General features: G+C 38.7%; 1 protein-coding gene across 2 annotated transcripts; it reads left to right on the top strand.

The window, feature by feature from the left end:
• The first annotated feature begins 1,419 nt into the window (after positions 1–1,419).
• Positions 1,420–10,750, top strand: Gtpbp8 (GTP binding protein 8). Of its 2 annotated transcripts, XM_070030244.1 has the most exons (6): positions 1,422–1,807; positions 3,583–3,681; positions 5,090–5,220; positions 6,606–6,705; positions 8,567–8,685; positions 9,659–10,750. In XM_070030244.1, exons 1-6 carry the CDS (start codon positions 1,472–1,474, stop codon positions 9,720–9,722), a joined length of 849 nt encoding a protein of 282 aa, XP_069886345.1. In that variant the 5' UTR covers positions 1,422–1,471; the 3' UTR covers positions 9,723–10,750. The 2 variants fall into 2 exon arrangements, with proteins under 2 accessions (XP_069886346.1, XP_069886345.1); XM_070030245.1 differs by lacking the exon at positions 3,583–3,681 and having other exon boundaries at positions 1,420–1,807.
• The last annotated feature ends 12 nt before the right edge of the window (positions 10,751–10,762 follow it).

Raw genomic sequence — 10,762 nt, 5'->3', positions numbered from 1 at the left:
GATCCAAAAGGGACTCCAAGACACCCAGTTAAAGGAGCTAGGAACTTTATTACCACTGCACAGGGGCCACTTCCTACCACTGCGAAAGTAGGAGACTGGTCTTGAACTCGGAGCAGGATGGGTTTTTACAGGGGTAGGTTACATAGAGTTACATAGACAAGCCATGCAAAGCAGGTTTGGCACGTTTTCATTGGTTACAGTTTTATGTCCTTTACATTTGTTTGTTCTTTATGGTAAATACCATACGTAATAATTTGCAATAGGCTGTCCATAGTGGGACCATTTGGTGGTGGTCTTCAATTGGTGGGCTTAAGGCCCTGTTAATGAGGCAAACAAGCAAGGTTACAGAAGCAAAACATAGCAAAAACATAGCCTTGAGTCACAGGAGCATAGGCAAAACATAATCTTGCCTTGGTCAGCATGACCACTACTATCAATGCTATTGACACTTACAGAAAATATTTTTTATTATAAGCTCCTGACTAATACAGCAACTCAGTGCAGCTGGTGATGACCCTCAAGGTCGTCAGTAGCCTTCTGCAAAGCTGTCAGCTTGGTAAACTTGAGTGGGGGAGAGATGTTCTTTTGCTTTTTAGCAAGACTGTAGAAGGGACAAAGGCTACTGGTAGTCAACCTTTGACTGGGTTTTTCTTTACCAAGAGGTTTTGCCCTTTATCAATAATTTTGTTCTGTTTTCTGATTTCACATTTTTGTTCTCATGGATATCCTCCCCTCTCCCACCCCAAGGGTAAGGGGGTTCATGGGAGAGAGTCCCACAGCAGGGGGGACTCAGGCCAGACAATAGGAGGAACTTGCTGCCAGTGAATGGCAACTCAGATATTACAGTTACAGATGGCTGAACAGATCCCCCCCACTCCGAAACACACACACACACACACACCAAGGTGCTTTTCCAACCACATTTCTCACCAGCTCTTCCTTTTTTTTACCCCCACAAATGCTTTTCTTAGTGAGGCAAATTTACCACATCAGGCAACCAGACACTGTGAAATTAAAACATTTTACATCCTGAACTTCACACCACCTTCCACAGTCACGTAGCTCTTTCACCCCTGGCGGGGAAAATCAACAGTAAAGTACAGGTCCAAAGGGCTGAATCAACAGTAAAGTACAGATCCAAAGGGCTGTGGTGAAGGCCAAAATGTTAAAAGAAGCTACTGGGCTTATCCTGCTGGTTCCAGAAGGGGAGGGGTTGGGGGGAGCGCACACACACACACACACACACACATACACACACACACACACACACACACACACACACAACACTACGCACAGACTACAACACACATAGAGACTACAATTCCCAGCAGGCACGGCGGCCGCGGAGTTGGGGGGGCGAAGAGGAGAGACACACACACTAAGAGACTACAATTCCCAGCAGGCACGGCAGCCGCGGAGTTCACGCAGGCGCAATTCCCAACCTAGGGCGGCATGATTTCTAGGAGACACGATGGCGGCTCTTGGTCTGCGGCGCGGAATGCAAAAGCTCTTAGATGTGTCACCGACTGTGGCACGTCTGAGCCTACGGGGCAGCACGGGCCCGACCGTGGCCGAGGTGCTCCAGATGCCGAAGAAGCAAATGACGAAACTACTGTACCCGCTGCAGGAGCTCGAGCAGCTCCTGGTTCCGGACTCGAGGCTCGACCTCCACCTCAAGCTCTTCGACCCCAGCCCGGAGGACATGGAAAGCGCCGAGGGCGTCTTCGCCGCCACCGCCCGGAACCGCATCGAGTACCTCAGCTCCGCGGTCCGTCTCGACCACGCCCCGACCCTCGCCCGGCCGGAGGTGAGGCCTGCTAGCAGGGAGGCGGGAAAGTTTGCAGAGGGGTGGGGGTCGGGGTGGGGGCTGCACTTCCTGTCAGCCTGGGAAAGGTGGGCGAGGGAGGGCTGTCACTTCCTGTCACTCTGGGAAAGGGGGAGGAACTGTCATTGGTCACTCTGGGAAAGGGGGAGGAGCTGTTATTGGTCACTCTGGGAAAGGGGGAGGAGCTGTTATTGGTCACTCTGGGAAAGGGGGAGGAGCTGTCATTGGTCACTCTGGGAAAGGGGGAGGAGCTGTCATTGGTCACTCTGGGAAAGGTGGGGGAGCTGTCATTGGTCACTGGGAAAGGGGGAGCTGTCACTTCTGTTCATCCTGGGAAAGGGGGGCGGGATGCTGTCACTTCTTGTCACTCTGGGAAAGATGGGACAGTGCTGTCACTGTCACCCTTTTCCAAGTTTGTGTGGACGTACATATTGTGTATATGTATGTATATATAACATGTATGATATATTAACTATTCCGTATAAACAAACTACTATAGTTTACATTATTATGATGATGAATATGGAAGAATACAATGCCCTTTTTCTTTTTCCTATTCAGTCGAAATAGGGGAAAAATGCTGAAGAATCGGGAATGTTTTATAAAGGAGATGATCCTTACCAACGTGTAATTTTCATTCAATCTAACTTTCTTATCAAGTGCAGAAATAAAAATTAACTATGGGGGCAATAATCTGGAAAACTTTTACAACTACTTTTACAAGTGAAATCCCATGAGTGTGCACCTTTTTTATGCTCTACAACTCCATAATACAATTAAGTCTGTTGAAAGATGGCTCAGCTCTCTCTCTACCTGTGTTCTTCAACTGGACCATTTCCCCACATTTTTTTCTTACAAGTTATATTCAACTCCTATAATTAATGGACTCTTTGTATACTATAAAGCATGTTCTAAACTTCTGTTTTCTGGCCAGAGCGTTTGAAATGTATGCAGTTCTCTTTGAAGGACTGACCTGAGTTTCACAGAATCACTGGTCCTACACACCCTCAGAATGCTCCCCCAATTGTATTGATAACCAAAAAATGCACGTACAGTTCTATAATGGCCCCAGAGGGGTGCTTTTAACCTCATTTTCAACTGGTTGGAGTTGTCTCTATAAAAAGTAGAGCCACATGTAAGAATGGGATTATCCAGTGTTTTGCTTTCGATACTACAGAGAAAAGCATGACTAAAACAGGAGAGATCAAGGGAAAAAATAAACAAGAAAATCTTAAATTGCAACAATGTAATACTGTACTATAAAGTTCTTGGGGAAAATGTCGATTTTTCTCAAGTTGTACTTTTCAGCTGTTTTTTTTTTAAATATGCTATTGTCTACTTCAGAAAGTTTTGTAATGTGTAATGCTTTATAGAGCTTGCATATATTCTTGAGTGGCATTGTGTAATGAAAGGCACAGTGTTCTAGATATGTGTTCTGAGTTCAAATCCCAATTCCTTCAATCTGTCTATATAATTTGGGGCCACTGTGTGTTCTTAAGTGTAAGATAGAAAAGTATTACACATCTCATAGAGGTTTTGTGAAAGAAAATAAATAGTAGTAAGTGCTTAGGCAGTACTTGGCACTTTAAGCTCACTAAATAAATATTAGCTGTTAATTAGAATTTGATTTTTGACTAGCATAAGCCATCTTTACATGGCTTCACAAGACTGACTAGTAGACAGTTTTGTGGAAATAACAGCATTCAGTGAGTAAACATAAACTAATCCTCTGTTCTCTTTTTTTTTTCTTGTGTAAGGTATGTTTTATAGGCAGAAGCAATGTTGGAAAATCCTCCCTAATTAAGGCTTTATTTTCACTGGCCCCTGATGTTGAAGTCAGAGTCTCAAAAAAACCAGTAGGTAAAAATGTTTAACTATGTCTGGACTGTCTCTTAAATTGACTAAGACAAATAATAAATATCAGAAAGTACAAGAAAGTTCCTAAAGATTTCTTTCAAAGAAGTAATAAATGATTAAATAATAATAAGTAATAAAGATATTTCATTATTGCCTGTGCATTTCTCTGAAAAAAGTATAGCTTGATGTATTTTAATAGTCTTGCCAGTGAGGAATGCTTTTTTTCCATGCAGTTGGCAGTAAAGTATTTTATTGTTTGATATTTCCTTCTATAAGAGAGATCAAGTTTACATTGATTTTTAGAGTGAACAGCTTTAAATTTCACTTTTTCCTTTTATACCTTTCCAGTGCACAAGCTTTCCCTCTATACTCTCCCCTATATACAACACAAAACTCTCCCTCCCTCCCCCCCTTACATATACTATCAGACATATTATTTTACTAAGGGCCAAGTAATGTGCTTACATTTCCACTTATTCTGCCTTAGTAGCCTTCTGTCATTTTCCAGTTCATTCTACTTGCCTCTCAATGATGCTGACTCTACCAGTATCTAAGATAACCTTTCTTCAAAACTCACCTCCACTTTCCCTCCTATGTATGGCAAACCTTTCCACCAGCTGTAATGCTCACTGCCTCTCGTGTTGGATTTCTCCACTTCTTGTTTGTTGTTTGCTCTCTATTGCTTATATAGTAGACATCTTTTACTTCCTTAGCCCTTCCATCTTCACTGCTGCTCTGTTTCACCAAATAAACCAGCTAAAATATCACTTCTAGGTAGACTGAATTCCCTTCCTGTCCCATGGATACAAAAGCAGGAATAAACTACATTTTATCAACTTTCCATTAGTTTTAGTTGCACAGATAATCTAGAATTACACTGTTGCAAGTACCTAAAAAAAATCTTTAATGGAAGTAGAGCGCTGGAAACCACATAATAAAACATGCAAAATGTCTTGATTTTAAGGAAGCAGTAGTCTAGGTATGCAAAACTGTGAGGCCTTGGGTGTAGGTGTTAGGAAAACCAGTATGCCTGACATGCCTGACAGGCAATACATTAGTCATCAGAGAATACCTACTAATATTACAGTGTAGAGCAGGGTGACTTTTTCATGAAGAGTGAAACGGGTAAAACACCAGAATACTTTGCCTACTTACTTCTAATATGAACGTTAAAGTTCTTAGGTAATACAGATTCTGTTTGATGATAAATGAATTGGAAAGAATTAGCATGATCTAAGATTCTCTCTAGGCACTTCCCCTTTTATCTGTTTTTCTGTCATCAGACTAATTAGGATAATGTACTTAGGCTTTAACAAGTATTTTGTTAATTGAATAGAAAACATTTCAAGTGATGAAACATACAGGGCTAATTTTAAGTCAGCTTTTATTTTTCATTTACTTTATCAGGGGCACACAAAGAAAATGAATTTTTTCAAAGTTGGAAAATACTTTACTTTGGTGGACATGCCAGGTTATGGCTATAGAGCACCTGAAGACTTTGTTGACATGGTAGAAACCTATCTAAAAGAACGAAGGAAGTAAGGAAAACTTTTCTTACAATAGTTACGTATTTTATCCCTTAGCACATTTTCATCAAGAGCATTCTCTACATGAAGAACACTTCAGTTTTACCAGGTCTATTTAATTTTCATAGTATTCTACAATATGTAGGACTAAGGTATTTACTGCTTGTTTGGTTTCTGCTTGTAGGTTAATATCAAATGTTTTTCTAAATTAAAGCTGTAAAAAGTATTCAGTAGAGTGAGTTCATTATTATTATTATTTTTTTTTGTCCGTTATGGGGCTTGAACTCTGGGCCTGCTCAAGGCGAGTCCTCTACCACTTGAGCCACAGCACCACTTCCAGTTTTCTGGTAATTTATTGGAGATAAGAGTTTCGCAGCTTTTCCTGCCCGGGCTGGCTTTGAACTACAATCCTCAGATCTCAGCTTCCTGAGTAGCTAGGATTACAGGTGTGAACCACCGGCACCTGGCTCATTAATTTTTTTTTTAAAACGAACTGTTAGCTGGCAGATTTTGAAATAAAAATTACTGGTTAATGTGATATTTATCAGATTTAAATAAACCAGTAAATTCTGTTCACATTTAAAATTCTTCAGCCATCACATCCTCTGAAAATGTTATCTTTTTTTCCTCCATATGTAGTTAATAGTTCTGTGCTTAATTATACAACATAGAAAAATGTTAAACTTTTACAGTATCAAATAGTGTTTATGGCTGAGGAAGTAGTTCATGGTAGAAGCTCTGTCTTCAGTCCTCAGTACTACCAAAAAAAAAAACAAAACCTTATTTAGCATTTTAAGTATTTTGCTTTTATTTATTTTTTTGCCAATCCTGGAGCTTGAACTCAGCTTCTTATGCTCAAGGCTAGCACTCTACCACTTGAGCCACAAAGCCACTTCTGGCTTTTTCTTTGTATATAGTACTGAGGAATTGAACCCAGGGCTTCCTGCATGCACTCTACTACTAAGCCACATTCCCAGCCCATATTGGATTTTTTTTTTTGTATTTTGCTTTTATAAAAAACAAAAATGAAATATTTAAGAAAATGCAGTACTTTTTTCTGTTAGCCTTAAACTGATATTTCAAAAATTAGATGCTTCTATAATTAACTTACAGAAAGTTGGATTTGTATATCTTTTCCCACTAGAGCTTAAGGTCTTAGAAAAAGGAGTCACTCATCTTTGTACCATACTTCGGGCAACTTATGTTCAATACGTTTACTGAAATAAATATTTAGGAAATGTACTGATAGTAAACTACATTGATGCCTATTGGACTATAGGATGAACCTTCTGGTGAACTGAGAATTATTCAAAGAAAAAGAAAAATGTCTTGGGTAGATAGGAGACATATGAATGAGTATATCTTATTTGCCACTTATCTTTCCTGCATTCTTACAGCTTGAAAAGAACATTTTTACTAGTGGATAGTGTTGTCGGAATCACAAAAACAGATCATATTGCCATAGAAATGTGTGAGGAATTTGCATTACCTTATGTGGTAAGTGTTCCTTCTGACTCATGATTACAGTTACAGATATCAGTTCTGTGTGTGTGTGTGTGTGAGAGAGAGAGAGAGAGAGAGAGAGAGAGAGAGAAAGAGAGAATGTGTGCCACCCACTTGGTAATGAATGAGGTATTGCTTCCTCAAAAGGAAAACAAAAGTGCTTTTAAGCTTGTGACACACTTTTTCTTCTCTCAGCTTTCAAGTTTTTTTTGTTTTGGTTTGTTTTTTTTGTTGGTGTGGGGCTTGAACTCTGGGCCTAGGCACTGTCCCTCAGCTCTCCAACTCAAGGCAAGCGCTCTACCACTTGAGCCACAGCGCCACTTCCGGTTTTCTGATGGTTAATTGGAGATAAGAGTCTCACGGACTTTTTCTGCCCGGAGCTGGCTTTGAACTGCCATCCTCATATCTCAGCTTCCTAAGTAGCCAAGATTATAGGCGTGAGCCACTGGTGCCCAGCTAAATATTTAAATTATGGTCAAAGTTTCCAAAGCTTTAAACATGTTAATAGCTTGACATGGCAGCTTGGCAGATGGCACTTATCAAAATGTAAATAAACTGCAGCTGGAACATTAACCCAATTTGGAAGTTAAAACTGATTCAAGAACATAGCAGGCTCTAGCACATACAAATAAGACTTTTCTATTCCTAACAAAAGTGTACAGAATTCTTCTGGAAATACTTTGCTAGAGTTTTTCCTAGAATAAAATACAAATTTACCTAGAATAAAATACAAATTAGTAGGTTTGTCCACACTAATTTTGCTTAGTAATAACTTCTAGATAAAATAGCATCCTTAAAGTTGCGTCCTACAGAGGATAGATGACCTCAGTGACTTTAATTTAGTTTCCATAGACTCAGAACATCACTAAATTATAACAATGGGGATTAACATAAGCCAAACCATGTTACTAGCCAGCCACTTTTAGTATGAGTTACAAATTTTGGGAGGGTTGCAAAAGGCCTGTGTAACATGAGGAATAACAATTGCAAGAAATTAAGGGACTGGTAATAAATGCCTAAATACTGTCAAACTGGTTTTGTTAAGTAATAGTATCCATGATTTCCTATCATAGGTACCAGTTCATGAAATCAAACTTTCTCAGTTTTAAATGAAGGGAAAAACTAAAAGGATTTTGTTTTTGGAAAGGAATTGAGGTATCATAAATAATCAATACACACTAGGTTCAATCTCGAGTTCTTCAAATTAAAAAAGGGGAAAAAAAAACCTTAAAAAAAACAATCAAACATTTGTCTAAATTTGGGACTAAAAGTGTAGCTTAATTGTAGAGTACTTGCCTAGCATATCTGAGACTCCAACCTGAGTTCCAATTTCTACACCACAAATGTATGTGTGTGTGTCTCTGTGTGTGTGCATACATGTAAATTTACAAGCACTCCCAGTTGAGGTAATTCATAGGTTAATATTTTTCAGTTTGTTATTCCTGCTGTTAGCTTTTTGTTCAAGCACCAGGACTGGCAAAAAAAATAAGTTACATTTAGCCAGGCAACAGTCGCTCACACCTATAACTAGCTACTCAGGAGGCTGAGATCTGAGGATCGTGGGTTCAAAGCCAGCCTGGGCAGGAAAGTCTGTGAGACCCTTGTCTCTAATAAACCACCAGAAAGCTGGAACTGGTGTTGTGGCTTAAGTGGCAAAGCGGTAGCCTTGAGCTGAAGAGCTCAGGAAAAGCACCTAGGATCAGAGTTCAAGCCCCATGAAGCCAAAAAAAAAGTCTTTATACATTACACACATTAGCTCATTCTTCAAGCAGATTCTTCATGGTTTTTTGTAATTTTCATAATTTTGTAATTTATTTTATAATTGCTAACAGTTAAAATTTTTGTTTTCTTATAGATGGTATTAACAAAAATTGACAAATCTTCCAAGGGACATCTTTTAAAACAAGTACTTGAGATCCAGAAATTTGTTAATACACAAACACAAGGATGTTTTCCTCAATTGTTTCCTGTAAGGTAAGAATTGTAACTTTTTATTTTTTTTCTGCCAGTCTTGGGCCTGAACTCAGGGCCTGGGCACTGTCCCTGGCTTCTTTTGCTCAAGGCTAGCACTCTACCACTTGAGCCACAGCGCCACTTCTGGCCTTTTCTGTTTATTTGGTACTGAGGAATGGAACCCAGGGCTTCATGCATGCTAGGCAAACATTGTACCACTAAGCCACATTCCCAGCCATTGTACATATCTTCATGTACTGGAAACCTTTAATATTAAATCAGTGTTTAAGTTGAGACGTCACTTAGCTATGATTTGCTGGTAGAATCCGTTAGCACTTCTATTCTTCCTCCATTTTCTTATTTCTTTCTAGATCTTATACCCTGTAAGTTTCTGCTTTCTAGTTTAACCCTAGACCACCACAGAAATTGTTTCTTTTTTGCTGGTCCTAGGGCTATAACTGTACACCTGGGTGCTATCCTTAAGCTTCTTTTGCTCAAAGCTAGTGCTCTACCACTTGAGCCACAGCTCTACTTCTGGCTTTTTCTGTGACTAATTGGAGATAAGAGGGTTGGGAATGTTTTAGTGGTATCCTAAATATGGTGACTCATAACTAACTACATCTTTTTGAACTCAAGTCTAACGTTTTTTCAACTCTTGAAATTCTCTGCCTTCACATTCAATTCTCATCTACTTGGAATTTTATTAGATACTACAGAAGCAATTATACCATGTCTATTCATATATTCTGTACTATTTATTAAACAGACTGATCTAACATTAGTATTTAGGGGCCTTTTACCATGTATACATGGTTCAAAAAGATATTGTTAGTTATGAGTCATCATATTTGGATACCACAAGAAATTGGGAGAAAGTAGGACAGATGAAAAGTTCTACCTAACATGAAATCAGCATTTGTAAATAACTAAAAGTTAGATGAATTGAAATGTTACTACCTGACATTAGAAAATTATTTTTGCTTTCTCTTTTCAGTGTTGTGACTTATTCCGGAATCCATCTGTTGAAATGCTTTATAGCAAATATAACAAAAAAATAACAACTAGTTTAGATAAAGTTTCAAAATTCCTTGTCTCAACTGGAGCTAAACACCTAGAATAATTTCAGTATTGTTTTAAATGTTGTATACTTGTAACTAGAGAAGAATTACTTCAGCTTTAAAACCTGTTATCTTCCCAAAAGAATGAATTTGTGCCCATGGAAAAAAGTTTATAGATATATGCTGTTCATTAGGACAGATACTAGCTGGTTTTTTTACTTTAATAAATAAGAACTTATAGAAATCTGTTATATGAAACCTGTAACTACTATGTAGAGAAGGGTTGGTCATGTTGAGTTTTTAACATTTCCAAGAAAATGTCATCATGTATATGCTATTTTGTTAAGTCTAAAATGGACTAAGGCATTGATGTTAAAGGGTAAAAGCTCAGATATAAGCCTATAATCTTTTCTTGAGTCCTTATTTATTTGAATATTAAAAAGACTTATTCTTGTCAGACCATATTCCAAAGACCAGCCATTTTAGGCTGAATCTTCAAGTGAACACAAGACTGAGAATGAGAAACACAGAATTCAAGTTCTAGTTTTAGTGTCAGTTATCAATTGGTCATTGCACAATGCATTTATTTCTCTTAAACTCTTCTAACGGTAACCACACCAACTTATTAAGATTAAAGTGGCATAAAGTAAGATGTTATCTCAGGACAGCTGCACATTTGCAAGCCCAAACTAACAATAAGGCAAAATTCAAAGATGTTTACCACAGAAAACATCCTGTCATGGAGGAAGTAGCATTTTTTAAACTCACAATTCAGAATGCAGAAGCAGAAGACTGGACCTTAAATCTCCTAACTCCCAGGGACTTTTTGCTTTCTTACTTTGTCCTCCACACCACAAGTCAGGATGGAAAGTTTTCAAGAGATCATCTGAAGGAGTGGGTGACTGAATTGACAACTCAGGAAACAAAGCAGTCCCTCTATATGACAAAGCTATACATACCAGTTGTCTCCTACTGGTTCACCTTCAGTTCCCAGTATAAATGCATTGAACATAAAGCTACTTAAAAGTTGGTGGCTGTTT

This window comes from Dipodomys merriami, unplaced genomic scaffold, assembly GCF_024711535.1.
Source record: "Dipodomys merriami isolate MVZ:Mamm:240054 unplaced genomic scaffold, mDipMer1.0.p SCAF_2, whole genome shotgun sequence".
NCBI classification, from domain to species: domain Eukaryota; kingdom Metazoa; phylum Chordata; class Mammalia; order Rodentia; family Heteromyidae; genus Dipodomys; species Dipodomys merriami.
Note: the sequence above shows the minus strand (reverse complement) of the source record. Positions and strands in the feature narration are given on the sequence as shown.

Excerpts from the sequence above, each read along its gene's own strand:
- Gtpbp8 (XM_070030244.1), top strand. The coding sequence starts at position 1,472 with ATGGCGGCTCTTGGTCTGCGGCGCGGAATGCAAAAGCTCTTAGATGTG. Across the intron at positions 1,808-3,582 it reads CGACCCTCGCCCGGCCGGAG|GTATGTTTTATAGGCAGAAG; the intron begins GTGAGGCCTGCT and ends TTCTTGTGTAAG. Across the intron at positions 3,682-5,089 it reads TCAGAGTCTCAAAAAAACCA|GGGCACACAAAGAAAATGAA; the intron begins GTAGGTAAAAAT and ends TTACTTTATCAG.